Here is a 17,097-nt window from a genome sequence, read left to right as displayed (position 1 = left end):
TATTTGGAAACAAGCCCTTTAACAAGGTATTTAAGATTAAATCAGATTATGAAAGTAGGAATCTAATCCCACAGGATTTGTGTCCTTGCAAGAAAAAGAAGAGACATAAGTATCCTTTCATACCATGGGAGCACAGAGGAAAGGCCACGAGAAGACAAAGGGCAAAGGTGGCCATCTGCAAAACAGAAAGGGAGGTCTCATAAGAAACCAATCCTGCTGACATCTTGATCTTGAACTACTAGGCTCCATAATTGCAAAAAAGTAAATTTTTGTTGTTTATGCCATCGAGTTTGTGGTATCTTACTGCGATGCCTGAGTAGACTAAAGCAGCTCAATGGAAATTTTGTAAGCCTTCCAAAGCAGAATATCTCATCATCATTATTTTCAATTTTGGTCTAATCCCAGTAACTTTGGGCAAGTAGAGAGACATACTTTTATTAAAAGAGAAAATCATATTTTTCATAACAAAACTAATTTTCGAAGTTATTTTCCTGTTTCATATAATCTGTTGCAATTTATGAACTGTACTATTCTGAGCTCTCTATATCCATGGAATTCAGCTCATAATTTGTTCTCTCCAGCAATTGCCATGTCACTTAAGGATACACAATGAAAATAGTGATATCGTGAATAGAACTTTCAGAGTTCTAAACGTTCTTGTGTCAGAAAGTGGGTAAAGAGGAACATCTGAGACTAGAAAAAGGAAGAATGGGACATGCTTTTTAGTTAATGGCCTTGTGAATTCTTGGCTTTCTCTTTAGACTGAAGTTGAGAGATGGTAAATTTGAAACAGGAAAGAGGTACTGTGTTCTCATTTAACTCTTTGTGGCTAGAATGGATAGGATTATCCACTCAGGCATCAGCCAAACTTGGACGAATCTATTTCCTCTTTTCCTTCTTTCCTGTTTTACCAAATTTTTGATAAGAAAATAAACAACATTTGGTGACCAAGAATACAGCAAATGCCACACAGGCCATCAGAAATCCAATCACATCCAAAGAGTGGTACTGAATCCAGGTGAGGTCATGAACGGCTGGCCTCAGGTGCTTGGCTCCTTTGTGGCGCATGACAAACTCAATCCAGAAGACAGCTCGATCCAGAGGCTTTATAGGTTGATCATGGTGAATCTTTGATAACTTCATCACATTCTCTTTATAACTAGAAGGCAAATACAAAGAAAGAAAATAAAATTTTGTTTTTGTAAGTTATGTGATAATGTTATAAAATCAATCAAAGGACCATAGAAATTGTTATATGGACTCTGCTCTTGTATAGAATTTTAACGGATATAGGGGGAAGATTGAAAAAAAAAATGTATTCTCAACATAATGTGGTTAATTGTGGACATAGGAAAACAGAATAAACCAGTTGTTAATTGGAGCCTAATTTTTCCAAGAAGTAAGTGTGGCATTGTATGAACTATAATTTCCCAGAGATTTCTAAGAATAAGTTGGTGAATGACTCAATATTGTGGGAAAAAACGCATTAAAAGGTTCATAGGCATGATCTCTAACATTTTCTTTTATGATACACAATACAATCAATGATAATTCTTCAGAAAGCAGTAGTACTTACGAAGGATCGTTTATGACTGTTCTCAAAGCTCTGAGCAAATCTGCACTGGTCATTGTGTTCATATTCACCTCCATAGCTGCTCCTTTGGTCTTCATGTGAGCAATGTTATCATGCTGATCACCAAATATGGAAACTCCCACCACAGGAACCCCATGATAAATAGCTTCATATATCCCATTCATTCCACCATGAGTGAGAAAAGCTTTGGTTTTGGGATGACCTAGTTTGGGGATAGAATGAGAAGCAGATAACAATTTCATTATAACACATTAGCAGAATTTCAGAGACGGAAGGGGAAGATCTATGGGATAAGTCATGAAAGAAGGCAATATGTTCTACAGAAGCTGAGTACATGGGACATTGCTACCACAGAAAATTGCTATCCCAGGAAAAGGAGGCGTTAATTCCCTCTGGGTTGACTAAAACTCCTCTGAATCATAGCAAGTGTGAATCTATAAAATTAATGGTCAAATCTTTATAACTTTTAAAATTGGAGATAAAATGAGAAATATTTATAATTGTTAAATATTTGTTGATATTGTTATGTTAATGTTAGCTGTTGAAGGATGAAATAACTTGTACATCAACAACTATATAGCTTTTCTTCTTCACAGTCTTACCAAGAAGATCATTCTGGGGTATCCAATCATAAAGCCGAGTATTGGCTCCTAATGTGGCTGGTTTCTTTCCTTTGTATCTCCATAAAACCTGTGGAAGACAGTGTGTATATTTCACAAGTACAACCACAGGATAATGACATTTTCAGGTTGTAGAGTTATTTATAAATTATTCATCTACTCTACTCTAGGTGATAGTTGAAAAGGGAGTATATGGGTATATTTTGTAAACACTGAAAGAAATAGTGGAACTGTTTACAATCACCTCTTTTAAAGACCTTGTTGTAGTTACCTATTAAGTATACTATTTTTTTTTCTATTATCATTTAAAAGCTTCTGGGAGTGAGATTGTAAGTGAAGAATTAAGAAATAAAGTGGTACTAGTCTATTCAATCAGAATGCAGAAGTTAAAAATTTTATGGCCACAATTACTTCTGTATAAATTTATGTCCCTGGCCATCATAGTTTTATCTTCAAATTAGTGTTTCCAAAAATATACTGCTTTAGATTTGACCTACTTTTTTTTTTTTGTATGATTAGTTATCTTTTCATCTTCCTTTTATTCCTACCTACTTTTTTCCTCTCCAAACTTTTCTCTTTTTTTTAAAAGTAGAATGAGATTATATGTTTACTTTTATTCCATTGTATAGAATTTTATTACATTATATAGAATTTCTATATAATTTTATGGAATTTAACCAAATATAAAAATAAAAAGAGCTCTTAGATATTTCACAAATAGCAATATATAAAGAATGGAAATCTAGAATCATAGTGATAACATTAAAATTAATTGAATATTATAAATTAGAACATGCAGATTGATATAATATTAATATTTCCATGGCCTTTTAATTCTAGAAAACTCTAATTAAAAAGACTAAGTGAATCTAGGCTTCTACTTCCATGCTCAACTGTAATGAATCAAGTCCCAGTAAAATCAAAGATTTGAAGGATGTCCTTGAGCATGTTTCATCTTCGTCATTTTCGTTCTCCCTTTTCCTGGTCCTTAGAGTGATTATACTTTAGAACTATTTTGAGAGTAGTCAGAATAGGGCATAAGATTTCAAATACTAAAAAGTGAGCAACAGACTTAATGTTTTCATCTCTATCTCATTAAAAACAAATGATTCCTAAAAGCTGTGTTTCCACAGTAACAGCAAATCTCAGTAGGCAAGGCTCAAATGTGCCTAAACTCACTATTGTAATGTTTTAAAATTTTTGACTTACTGATAGTACCTTATATGTTACCTGTAAAATGAGATTTAACTTTTACCTGGAAAGATACCATCAGCCACACTCTGTCTCCAATTGGTAAACAGCTGCCCAGAAGGGTCAAAGGTTATACTAACCTTCTGTGGAATCTGGGCAAAGGCTGAGGCAAATAAATTGGCTTTATCTTCCGTGAGATTTTGGATTATTGAACCCAGAGAAAACACCACAACACCGTCTTCACCTGAGCTCTGGACAAATTCTTCCATTTTCTGTAGAGAAAAAATTCTTTGTATTACAGAGGTTCAGCATCATAGAGAATAAAATAAAGTTCATTTACACTTCTGACAAGAAGATTCAAGGGAATTGTCAGAGGCATGGTTAGACTATTTTTATCTTTGGCACCTAGAACCACCCAGTCTCCTTAGGAGGAAGTATGTGTTTCAAAACTGTGCCTTAAAAACTTAATCATTGATCAATGAATAGCCATGGAATGAGTTTTAATTTTATTAAAAATTGGGTGGTTTGCAAATTCATAAAAATATTCTTCAAAAGAAAGCCCCCAAATGGGTCTAAATTAGACATCTGATAATTGGCCATCCATATGTCTTCTTTAGAAAAATGTCTATTTAGGTCCTCTGCTCATTTCTTAATTGGATTTTTAAAAAATTATTGATTTGTGTGAGTTATTTATGTATTTTGGATATTAGCCCCTTATCAGAGATTTTGTTTAAACATCTCTTACTCTTCAAAAGAAAGCCCCCAAATGGGTCTAAATTAGACATCTGATAACTGGCCATCCATATGTCTTCTTTAGAAAAATGTCTATTTAGGTCCTCTGCTCATTTCTTAATTGGATTTTTAAAAAATTATTGATTTGTGTGAGTTATTTATGTATTTTGGATATTAGCCCCTTATCAGAGGTTTTGTTTAAACATCTCTTATTCGGTTGGTTGCCTTTTTGTTCTGTTGATTGTTTCTTCTGCTATGCAAAAGCTTTTTAGTTTGATGTGGTTTCATTCATTTATTTTTACTTTTGCTTCCCTTGCTTTTTAGGTCAAGTTCACTAAAACCCAGCTGAGACCAAGGTCTATAAGTTTAGTGCCTCTGTTTTCTTCTATGTATTTTATTGTTTCAGGTATTACATTCAAATTTTAAAACTGTTTTGAATTAGTATTTATATATGGTACAAGTTACTAGTCTAGTTTTATTCATTTTTATGCGGCTGTCCAATTTATTTCAACACCATTTAAGAGACTTTCCTTTTCTCTATTGTATAATCTTGACTCTGTGTTAAATTAGTTGCCCATATATGTGTAGGTTTAATTATGGACTCTTACTTCTGTTCTGTGTGTCTGTTTTTCTGCCAATACAAAGCTGTTTGATGACTGTAGTTTTGTAGTATAGTTTTAAGGTAGGGGGTATGTACCTCAAGCTATGTTCTTTTCTGCTCAGGATTACTTTGGTTATTTGGGGGTATTTTCTGGTTTCATACAAATTTTGGAATTTTTTGTTCTATTTCTGTGAAAAATGCCATTGAAATTGTGATAGAAATTGTATTGAATCTATATATTTCTTTAGGTAATATGGACATTTTAACAGTGTTACTCCTTCCAATCAATGAACATGATATATCTTTTCATTTCCTTTTGTCTTGTTCAATTTCTCTCAACAATGTTTTGTAGTTTCCAGTGTAAAGTTTCTTCACCACCTATGTTAATTATTCCTAAATATTTTATTTCTTTTGTTGAGATTGTACATGGGATTGTTTTCTTCATTTCCCTTTAAGATATTTTGCTGTTAGTATATACAAATGCAACAGATTTTGGTATGTTGATTTTATATCCTGCAATTTTACCTCATTTGTTTATTGTTTCTAATAGTTTTTGGATGGAGTCTTTAGGGTGTTCTATATACATAATCATGTCATCTGCAAGTAGAGATAATTTTACTTATTCATTTCCAATTTGGATGCCTTTTATTTTTTTTTTCTTGTCTGATTGCTCTGGCTAGGATTTCCAGTACTACATTGAATAACTGGCGAGAGTAAGCATCCTTGTTCCTGATCCTGATCTTCGAGAAAAAGCTTGAGTTTTTCACTGTTGAGTATGATACTAGCTGAGGCTTTTCATATATGGCCTTTATTATAATGAGGTATTCTATACTATTTTATTGTTTTTATCACAAAAGAATGTTATATCTTGTCACAAGCTTTTTCTGCATCTATTGAGATAATCGTATGATTTTTATCTTTTATTTTGTTAATGTGGTATATTATATGATTGATTTGTGTATGCTCAGTTATCTTTGCATCCCTCCTGGAATGAGCTCTTCTTGATTGTGATGTATGGTCCTTTTAATGTTTTGTTGTGTTACATTTTCTACTATATTGTTTAAGATTTTTGTATCTATGTTCATTAAAGAGATTGGCCTATAATTTTCTTCTTTTTCTTCTTCTACTTTTTTTCTTTTCTTTTTTCTTTTTCTTTTTTTTTCTTTTTTTTTTTTGTGATGTCTTGGCCTGGTGTTGGTGTCAGGGTAATTTTGGTCTCAAAATGAGTTCAGAAGCATTCCCCTCTCTTTGATTTTTTGTTAGAGGTTCAGAAGAATTTAGAATTTACCAGTGAATCCATCTGGTCCTGGGCCTTGCTCTATCGAGAGGTTTTTGATTACTGTTTTAATTTCTTTACTAGTGATGAATCTTTTTAGGTTTTACAATTCATTATAATTCAATCTAGTAAGGTTGTATGCTTTAAAAAATTGTCCTGGACATGGTTTCTTAGTGTAGCAGTTGGTATGTCTGCTTTACACGCAAAGGGTCCTGGGTTCAAGCCCCAGTGGAGCCACAGTCCATGGTCTACAGCCATGCCACCCTTAACAAGCCTGATGTCTGATCTTGGAAGCTAATCAGGGTCAGGCCTGGTTAGTACTTGGATGGGAGACTGCCTAGGAAGACCAGGTGCTGTATGCATAAATAATAATAAAATAAAAACTAAAAATTAAAAAAAGGTCCATTTTCTAGGTTATCCAATTTTGCAGCATAGAGTCTTTTATCTTATTGCCTAATCCTTTGTGTTTCTGTGGTGTCCTAGTAACTTCTTTTTCATTTCTGATTTTATTTATTTGCGTTTCTTTCTTTTTCCTTAGCGAGTCTATTTAGAGGTTTGTCAATTTTGTTTATCTTTTCAAAGACCAAGCTCTTCTTTTCTTTAACTTTTTAAAATTACTTTTTTGTTCTCTATTTCATCTATTTCCACTCTTTTATTATTTTCACTCTTCTACTGACTTTGAATTTCATTTGTTCTTTTTCTCATTTTTAAGGTAGAATTTTAGGTTATTTGGTCCTTTTCTTGTTTCTTGAGGTAGGCCTATATTGATGTAAACTTCTCCCTTAGTACCATTTGCTACATCTCCCAAATTTTGGTATAGAAATTTCATTTCTATTGATTTCTATGTATCTTTTGATCCCTTTTTAAATTTCTTTTTTTTGAACCAGTAGTTGTTTAGTAGTGTGTTGTTCAATCTTCACATATTTGTGGCTTTTCCAGATTTTTTTTTTGTAGTTTCATACGACTGTAGTCAAAATTATGCTTGCTATGATTTCAATCCTCTTTAATTCATTGAGACTAATTTCGTATTTCAACATGTGGTTTATCACTGAGAATGTTTCTAGAATACTTGAAAAAAATGCATATCTGTTGTTTTGGAATGGGAGTTTTATAAACACCAATTAAGTGCATTTGATCTAATGTTTCATTTAAGGCTATTTTCATTTAAGGATATTTTCTTATTGAGTTTCTGTCTGGATGATCTATCCATTTCTGTAACTGGCATATTCAAGTCCTCTACTGTAATTGTATTTTTGTCAATTTCTGGCTCTAGGTCTTATAATAATTGCCTATTTTGATGCTCCCAAGTTTGGTACATATAAATGGATAAGTATTATGTCTTCTTGATAAATAGTTTCCTTAATCATTATAAAATATCCATTTTTGTCTCTTGTTACCTTTTTTGTCTTGAAATCTGTTTTGTGTGATATAAGTATGGCTACACCTGCTTTTCTCTGGATACAATTTGCTTGAAGTATCCTCTTCCACCACTTAATTTTGAGCCTATGTTTGTCTTTGGAGCTGAGATGTGTCTCCTGAAGGCAATATATAGTTGGGTTTCAATTTTAAATCTATCCTGCTACTGCGTGCATTTTGATTAGTGAGTTCAGTCCATTTACATTTAGGATGATTATTGATAGATTAGGATTTACTAAAACCCTTTTATTTTTATTTGTTTATTTATTTTCTTCATGAGCCATAGCTAATGGGAATGATTTGCTTCCAGAGAGCTGTGGAGAAGACTTTGTGCCACCTAAATAAAAAATTTCTGAGAGGCTGGGTGATCCAGAAGTTGGAGCATTCACATATTTGAAAGAAATGAAATACGAGTTTGGCTCACATTTGTGGTAGAGAACATTTTATTTCTACATCAGTTCTTTTAGAAAATACATGTTTGAAGTTTCTGTTTAAATTAATCTACTTTAATCTACTAATGTGTGTGTGTGTGTGTGTGTGTGTGTGTGTATTGTTACCTTTTAGAAATATATACTGCTGGAGATAGGTAAAAATTAATATTTTAATTCTTTGTATCATAAAATTAGTATATCGTCATAGCAATTAGCATTTTATTCAACTTTGTCAACCCAAAAATTACAGACATAAATATACAGCTGTAGTGTCATGTTTAAATGAAGTACAAAATATATACGCATTATTGTTGTAAACCATGTAAATTTTTTGTTTTATTTTTTAATTAATTTTTTATTCCCATCTCCCTACCCTCTTCAGCTTTGGCAACATTAGATTCTTGTAGGAGCACCGGTCCCTGGTGCCAATAAGGTTGAGGACTGCTGTCATATAGTGTTTGTCGTTCTCTGTCTGACTTATTTCACTTTGCATAATACTATCCACGTTGTCATCAATGGCAAGATTTCAATTTTTTATTCCTGAATAATATTCCATTATATATATATAATCATCTTCTTTATCCATTCATCTATTGATGGACATCTAGGTTGCTTCCATTTTTCTATTACTGGTAATGCTGCAATGATTATAAAGGTTCAGATACCTTTTCAAATTAGTGCTTTTGTTTCCTTCAGATAGATACCCAAAAGTAGATTGCAGGTTTGTATGGAAGCTCTATTTTAATTTTTTGAAGAATCTCCATACTGTTTTCCATAGTGGCTTCGCTAATTTATAGTTCCACCAACAGTATATGAAGAGTCTTGTTTCTCCACATCCTCACCAGCACTTGTTGTTTGTTGAATTTTTGATGATAGCCATTCTGACAGGTGTGCAGCGACATCTCATTGTGGTTTAATTTTCATTTTCCTGATGATTAGTGATGTTGAGCATATTTTCATATGTCTATTGGGCATCCGTATGTCCTCTTTGGAGAAATGTCTATTCAGTTCTTCTGCCCATTTTTTGATTGGATTGTTTGTTTGGTATTGAGTTATATGAGTTCTTTATATAAATTATGGATATTAGTATTTTATCAGATGTATCATTGGCAAATATTTTTCTCATTCAATAGGTTGTCTTTTTGTCTTGTTGATGGTTTCCTTTGTTGTGCAAAAATATTTTTTGTTTTCTGGTTGCTCTGTATGTTCATTGCTCTTTTTTTTCTCCTTTGCATTTCTGTTATTTTAGTCTGCTAGTTTTCTATTTTTATCTTCTGTTTCTTATTTTTATTAAGATTTGTATTGCAGCTCTGGATTTTTGTTTTGTGGATACCATTAGGTTTGTGTAAAATGTCTCATAGATTCAATAGTCCTTTTTCTTCTGCTTGCATCTTATCTTCATTCACCGGTACATATTCAGTCCTATTCCTCTTCCCTTTCAATATTTTTATTGTCACAAATTATTGCCTTTTACTTAGTGTGTTTATTACTGCATGAAAGTAGTTGTAATTATTATTATTAATGCTTTCCACCCCTTTAACCTTTGTTATAATTATTCACTATTTAATTCTTAAGTAAATTTGTGTTGCTGCTTCTGTCTGTCATTTTATTCAGTTTGTATATTTTTGTCTTTTTGTTTTCAGTAGAATACTTACTTTCAACATGCCTTTCAATGCAGATCTTGTGGTAGTAAATTCTTTAACTTTCGTTTATCTGAGAAAACCTTTATTTCTCTATCATATCTGAAGGATAACTTTGCTGGATATGTTATTTTTGGCTAGTGGGTCATCTCTTTCAATATTTTCTTTTATATATTCCAGGCTTAGAAAATTTCTATTAAAGAATGATGATAATTGAATAGTGTTTCCTTTGTAGATTACAGTCTTTTTCCCCTGGATGCCTTGAGAATTCTTTTTTGTCATTACTTTTTGACAGTTTTAATATAATATGTCTTGGAAAAGGCTTTTTTGGTTGAGATAGTTAGGTGTTTAGTTAGCTTATTGTTTACAAATGTCTATCTCTTCCCATAGGTTTGGGAAGTTCTCATCAGTTTTTTCTCTGAATAGACTCTTTATTGCCTTCTCCCTCTCTCCTTCTTCTGGTATGTGTATTACTCTTATGTTGCTCTTTTTAATGGAGTCAGATAGTTCTCATAGAGTTCTTTCATTTTTTTTTTTTAAATTATTGATTCTCTATTTCTTCCTGTGTCATTTCTAGGTTTCTATTTTTGAGCTCTCTAATTCTCTCTTTCATCTGGTTTGCTGTTTTTCCAATACCCTCTAAAGCATTCTTCCTCTCATTTATTGAGTTCTTCAGCTCCAGAATTTCTGTTTGGTTCTTTTTTATAGTTTCAATTGCTTTGGTAAGGTATTCCTTTTGTTTATTAACTTTATTCCTGAGTTCACTGAACTGCCTTTTTGAGTTTCTTACATCTCATTGAACTTTTTCATAACCTCAATTTGAATTCTCTGTCTTTTAAGTCACAGTCTTCCATGTCTTTGAGTTTGGTTTTTGGAGACTTTTAAATCTCTTTCTGTGCTACCATGTTACCTTGGTTATTCATCTTACTGACGGATTGTTTCTTTGCCTGTGCATGTGAAGAAGTGAACTCTTTTCCTTTTTAGGTACTGTTTTGCTCTTAACAGTTCAACAGACTGACAAGCAGAGGTCTTTCTTTTGTTTTCTAATAGATGGTGCTATAGCTCATGTTTTGTTTTCTCTTAAATGCACTTAGCACCTCCAGAATCTCAGTGAGTTGATGTCGCCTTGTCGTGGGAAATGCCACACATTTCCTGAGGTGGTGGGCATCCCTTTTTTGTCTAGGTTATCTTGGTCTTGGGGCACTACTCCTGTGGTGGAATATTGCACACATGAGACTCTGGGCATGTGAGCTCTGGGTGTTGCCATTTTGTAACCGGTGGCTACCAGGGGTGCTGTGTTATCGGAGGTGTCTCTGTTTCCTCAACCGGTTTCCACCTCTACCAGATTCTGCTGCAAAGGTATGAGCATGGGGAGGTGGGATCATGATTTTTTTTAGCTTCATCTCTGTATTAGCAATGGCTGTCATAAGACGAAGGCTTTGCCTCTATGCTTGTAATAGCTGTGAGTGGCTGTACTTGTCTGCCAGAAAGATCACTGTAAGTTTGTCACGTACCCACCCCTTCAGCTTCACCAACAGATTTTGCAGTAATAGCAGTAATAGAAGCCATCTTTTCAGGAAGATATGTTGTTTTGCCTGATCCTCAGGGTTTCAGTGTGAGAGCCACAACTGACTGGTTCACCACTATAAATTTCTCCCAACTGCTTCAGCAGGCACCATGCTTGTTCTTCCCCTTTTCTCACCTAGCCTGCTCATTCCACTGCTCCCACCTTCAGATGTACTGATCTCTCAGGTATGTTTGTACATTGAGCAGAAAATCCTTTGCTAAATTATAGTTGTCCAACTTGTAAGTATAAGGAGCAATATGAAGAGGTTTTCACACTCTGCCATGATGCTTACATCAGTCTCCCTCATTGCTTTTTGATCTGTGATCCAGTGACTAGAATAATTTTTATATAACAACCATAAGCTGAGATTGGTCATACAATGCAAACTTCTTATCAATAGGTATGTTGAATTTAGAATGGGACAAATTTTCCCCTCTTACATCATTTTATCTAAGATGATTTCATGAAATCTCTTTTTTTTTTTTTTTTCTGTGTGCTGAGATTTAGACCTTGTATTACCCAAACGACTTCTAGAAAATTTTACCTGAAAATCTTACTGGCTCCTTTAAGTGAATAGTCATGAAACAGACTGTATTAATTTTTAACAAATTTTATCTCTACATGTATTCTATTTCAGTAGAAGCCATCTCTATCAAATAAGCCTACAAATGGAAATACAAGAGTCTTTCTTATTTCCTTCTTTTCCCTCAATGCTTACTTCCTCTTACCCACTAAATAGTGTGGGACTTAACCCAAAGTGTATCATGTTTATCTCTCTACCACCATAATAAATGCCCTTGTTCATAACTCCATTATGCTATGAGGATAACTGCAGCAATCTTCATAGAGATTTTCATGGCTCTAGTTTCCTGTCACTCCTATCAATGATATTTCAAGATGCACTTTAATTGTGTCATTTTCACCCTAATTTCTCAATATAATACCTGAAAGACTCACAACAGCTCCTCTGACATGGAAAATGGAAATGGAGTGGCCAAAGATGTTTAGCATCATGTCTCTATTATTAAGACCATCATCTTTAAAGAAAATTCAGGTACCATATCATAAGGTACATAAAGTCTTTCAATATTAATAGTCTTACCTTAGGTAAAGGTTTGGCAGGTTTGCAGTGCAATCCTCCAACAAATTTAAAATTAGGTAGGTATGGACGAGGAAATTCAAAATCCCAATATGTTCGAATTAGCCAAATTTCAGCCTTCCCTAGAGTCTCACATAATGTAGTGGGTCTTCCTGGAGAAAACAAAAAATAGTTGAGTGAAAGCAATCAGCCCATAAATTCAATGGGACAATTTCACCACCAGTTTGATAATAAGCTGTCAAAGGGAACATAAATTTAAGACTTTTAGAATAATGTGGCTTCTTGATGTGAAATAAAAAGGGATGTTAATAAAATAATATGGAATAAAAGTAAGAACTCCCTGAGTAATTCATACTCATGAAGACCCTGTTTGGAGGATGTGAGATACACAGGTCCATACTACGATGATCATGCACTTACTTTACTGTTGTCATAAATGATATGTTTTAAAGTGAACACATTGAAGGATTTTTATGCAGAAGAATGACTAATTGCAAAAACCAATTGCTTATATTTACAAAAAAAATAAATGTTTTGTAACAGAGAAAGTGAAAAAACTGAGATGGGAATTCTTTTCACTTTAGGATTCTAATCAAAGTCATTTTAGAGTCATCACTTTTTAATGTTTGAAATTATATCCAAGGTTATGCAGTCCAAAGTCTACAATTTGATAATAAAAAAGCTTTGCCCAAGGACCTTTTGAAATTGGTCTTTGTTTGAAATTGACAGAGATTAGATTAGAATTCTATTGATTAGCTTCTGTGTTAATGTGTTTTTGCCCTCCAAATGTCTACTTTCCTATAACTCAAATTCTGCTTTGATTACAAACCCCTACTTGATATTTTCATTAGTTATTCTTATAGTTCTCCTAATCATTTTTCTCCCTAGGTGATTCAGTTTACATGACCTTAGATTTCATTTTAGAAAGACAGTGTTTAAAGCAATTAGGAAAATTCCATATTTAAAGCAGTAATTCACAATAATGAGTATAGAGGAGATAAAAGAAAGAAGAATGAGAGTAAATTGAAGTATAGAATAGTTGTAAATAATTTTATAAGTTATATTTGAAAAGTTCCACATCAAGAATTATGGACATAAAACAGTGAAATAAAATTGACCAATATACTTTTTTCTTTTGTTATATTATTCATATAAAGTTGGATAATTCTAAAAAGGTATATAATTAATTGGTTATTGAATTTTAGCTACCAAGTAGATATCATCGTCAAATGAATCAAGTGGGATTGTTTTTAATTTTAAAGACTACTTAAAGGTTGCCTGAATGCATGGCCAGTACAACTTTTGCATAACAGAAGATGCTATTTTTTCTCCTTCTCCTTTGATATGCTTCTGTCCTCTTGTTCTCAACTTGAGTCTTTTCAGAGGTCATTACTCATAATTCTATTACATCAAAATGTGGCAGTGACCTATTATAGTTCTCAGTTACCTCTGAGGGTAGTTTTGAGCCAGGATCCTTGTACTTTTTACCTAGATCTATAGAGCCTAGCATGTAGTCTTCACTCAAGCAATGCATACTGATTATTAAGTTAATAAATAATTATAGCAAATCAATGTATTTAAGTTCAAATATGTCTAAATCAAAGAAATTTTGAAGTGGGTCCCTCTGAATATTAGTTCTGTAAAACAATTAGATATTCAGTGAATAAATTAGTGTCAGATATGATCCTTTGTTAGTTCATGTTTGTATTTCTCAAAGATAGTTGAAGTGGAAGTGTGTCTGAATTGGCCAATTCAGATCACGGCTGAGTGTATAAAATTGCAAAGTAAAGCATTTTTACACTGAAAAGACAAGGGATTAAAAATAAGTAGAACAAGAATATATCAGTGAAGTGAAAAAAAAAATCTACTCTCTTTTACTGCGTGGGACATAAAGTCTTTTAGAGTTTCCTAATTACTTTTTCAGGTTTTTGTATAGCACTCTCCCAAGAAATGTAAAGAATCATAGGAATCTTTTCCATTACCAGCCTTGATGAACTTGTCCAAATGAGACTTTCTAAAGTTTCACTTGAAGTTAATGAGAGAGATAAGAATGATGGGTATGCTGTTCCAGTAAAAAATGGCGTAAGCTTGAGGGTAACCATCATTAATTATCAAAATTGTTGGAACAGATTCAAGTGAATTAAATACAATCTCTTTGTTAATAATGATCATATTTCAGTATTACAGGTGTCAGACAAATAGGTTATCTTACTCTTAGAAGAAACATTATTCTCTCTTTACTAAGAATAGTTATAAATCTTCTAATATGAAAACTCAATGCACCAGAGTTACATATACTATATAAATAGAGCAAACTATCGTTAATATTAACAACTATTTTTGCGTTTTATATTGTTTTGGCATGAACCTAACAAGTATCAAACTATCTTATGAGAAATGGTTTCAGAACTGTAAAGAAAAGGTAACCATGGCAAGTGATTTCTTGCTCTCATTTTCACTTAGTTTTGTTTGCTGTCACTTATAGAATTTAAATGGAAGACAGATATTTTAAATTTTATTCCTTTCACTTACTTAGATTTCACTTAAATCTTTCTTGGTTTCTTTTGATAACATGTTTTAAATGAAAAGCAGAGTATCTTACCTAATACCTCACTATAAAATTGGTCCCAAAAATGAGTATCGTAATCCTGGATCCAGAAGTCAAAGAAAACTGAAAATATTGTATTTTTAACTCTTTCCAGAAAGGTCATTCGGTCTGTTAGGCCCATCATCGGAACAGGTACATAGGAAGGTGGACTTGGAATTTTCCCACAATGTTTCTCCTTTATGCCTCCTAAAGAGATTCTTAATGTGAGCACAAAAGGGACTTCTAGCAGCTCAGCAACCAGCTCTCCACAGGGCATCACAGGGTCTATAATCATTACATCATAGTTGGTTTCTTGAAGCTTCTTCACGAGTGTCTGATTGTAGACTACACTCTCACATAGGATTTTTAAATATTCAGTTATTTCAATAAAAAATTCTTTCAGTTTTATCATTGATTGCCAGAGTGTTACCTTTGGCAAGACATTAATAATTAGGTCTACAAATTTATCATTTGTTTTCTTCATTAATTCTTTGTCATATCCTGGAAGCAATACCTCGAAGTTCAGTTGGGAAGGTTTCTTGTAGTCAATGAGCCAAGTATTTGAAGGCGTCAACACTGTTACTTCATGTCCTCTCTCTGTGAGTTCCTCCAGAATGATCTTTATATTAAGCCAATGGCTCATGTCACAAGGCCACACCAGAACCTTCCCACAGAATCCACAACCAACACCACAGAGCTGCAGCAAAAGAACCACCAAAATACACTTCTCAGACACCATGGCAGCAGCTCCCTTTCACCCTGCTCTGCAGTGGTTTCAGTGTGTTTCTGCTGAGCACAGAAAAGAATGGCAATTAAGTTATGTAATAAGTTAAAAATTAATGTTTAAAGGGAAAAGTTTTTTCTTTGCAAGTTACTGAGGGAATAAAATGGAAATGTAAATATATGTGGGAGACACTCTTCCAATTTTAGCACTTAAAAATTATTCTCTAGATTGGCAACAAGGGAGATAACAAATAGGAACCTCTTAAAGTTAACATTTCACACACAGAAACACACACAGACACACTTGGCAACACCCATTCCACTCTGCTCAAAGGTGCCAGAAGGTTTAGGTGAACACACAGTCCACATCTTTTTACCTATGTAGAACAGCCAAATAATTTGCTGAAATAAGCTTGGATATCAATGGGGGAATATTCTGTTAAGAGTCACAGGGACAATACAGGGTGTTCAGAATTCTAGAGAAAAAAAAAAAAACAGAATTACTCCTTTATGGATTTATTGGGAGTAGCTTTAGTAAAGTAGATACCATATGAGGTGAGATAAACATCTTGGTAGGTAGAGTGACAAATGACAGACAGATTTCACATGAACAGAAGAATGAGAAAAGTTTAGGATATTGAGAAAGCATTCCAGTGAGTATGGATCACAGAGAAAGTTGTGGGCAGTAGTAGTTTATAGAATACAGGTAGATTGAAATAAGAGATGTTAGATAGTCTTGATAGATATACTACAGGTTTGGATTTAAACTTACAGGCAAATATATTTAATCAAATTTTAAAGAAGGGCAGTCATAAGGTCAAACATTTCCTTAGCAAATGATTCTGGCAGGTAAAACAAAGATAAGCTTACAAAAGCAAGAGTTTAAATACAAGAGTTAAAAAAGTCCAGGTAAAAAGAAGGGGAAATGAATAAATACGTGTGTTATTAATTTAAACATAGGATCATTATAGCCTGAAATATGGACTGAAAATTGTAAATGTGAGCAATATAGTTGAAATTTATGATTAGTATTTAAATCTGAGACTGAAAACAATGTATAAGAGTAAAGAAGTGTGGTTTTGTACAAATGTAAAGAAATAATTTATGCCTGAGAGACCAAAAGGCTGATAATATCATTAGTTAAAATATTATATATGAAATTAACAGCAATTTAGAAATCAATATGATCAGATTTTTTTTTTCCTGAAGTGACAGATTTAATAAGACTACTCTATGGAAATAATTTATGCTGCTTGTATATTTAGGCATATGATAATGTTTTAAGCTATGAAATAGGAGATCAGTCATCCATCTACTCATCTATCTATCTCTCTACATTAATAACTAAAGTACATTAATGTAATTAACTTACAAACACATACTCGATAAACGGTTTATACCTCCTACTATATCCAAGGTTTTTCAAGAGAGCTGTACCTCCTCATATGGGTACTCACATTGCACAAACTTTTATATTAATATATGAATTTTATGAAAAGAGAACAATTGTTTTTTTTCATTTTGCATCACTTATGTAAGATGACTTTGTGAAGAACTGTGGTTCACTGTGAGGCATGTGCCTGTGCACATGCACATGTGTGTGTTTATGTGTGAAAAATA

The 17,097-nt window shown here is 33.1% G+C and overlaps 1 protein-coding gene across 1 annotated transcript; it reads right to left on the bottom strand.

Annotated features, from left to right (window-relative positions):
* Positions 1-879: 879 nt before the first annotated feature.
* On the bottom strand, positions 880-15,493 carry LOC102877913 (UDP-glucuronosyltransferase 2A3). The gene is made up of 6 exons (XM_006916504.1): positions 14,770-15,493; positions 12,171-12,319; positions 3,546-3,677; positions 2,197-2,284; positions 1,577-1,796; positions 880-1,159 (listed from the first exon to the last, which is right to left on the bottom strand). The coding sequence occupies exons 1-6, from the start codon at positions 15,491-15,493 to the stop codon at positions 880-882; spliced, it is 1,593 nt and encodes a 530-aa protein (XP_006916566.1).
* Positions 15,494-17,097: the final 1,604 nt, after the last annotated feature.

Source organism: Pteropus alecto, unplaced genomic scaffold (assembly GCF_000325575.1).
Source record: "Pteropus alecto unplaced genomic scaffold, ASM32557v1 scaffold46, whole genome shotgun sequence".
Lineage (NCBI taxonomy): Eukaryota > Metazoa > Chordata > Mammalia > Chiroptera > Pteropodidae > Pteropus > Pteropus alecto.
Note: the sequence above shows the minus strand (reverse complement) of the source record. Positions and strands in the feature narration are given on the sequence as shown.

Bases quoted from the DNA above. Each gene is read 5' to 3' on its own strand.
- LOC102877913 (XM_006916504.1), bottom strand. From the start codon at position 15,493: ATGGTGTCTGAGAAGTGTATTTTGGTGGTTCTTTTGCTGCAGCTCTGT. The intron at 3,678-12,170 runs GTAAGACTATTA...TTTTCTCTACAG, and splicing joins CTGCCAAACCTTTACCTAAG to AAAATGGAAGAATTTGTCCA. The intron at 2,285-3,545 runs GTTAGTATAACC...TGTCTTCCACAG, and splicing joins TTGCCCAGATTCCACAGAAG to GTTTTATGGAGATACAAAGG.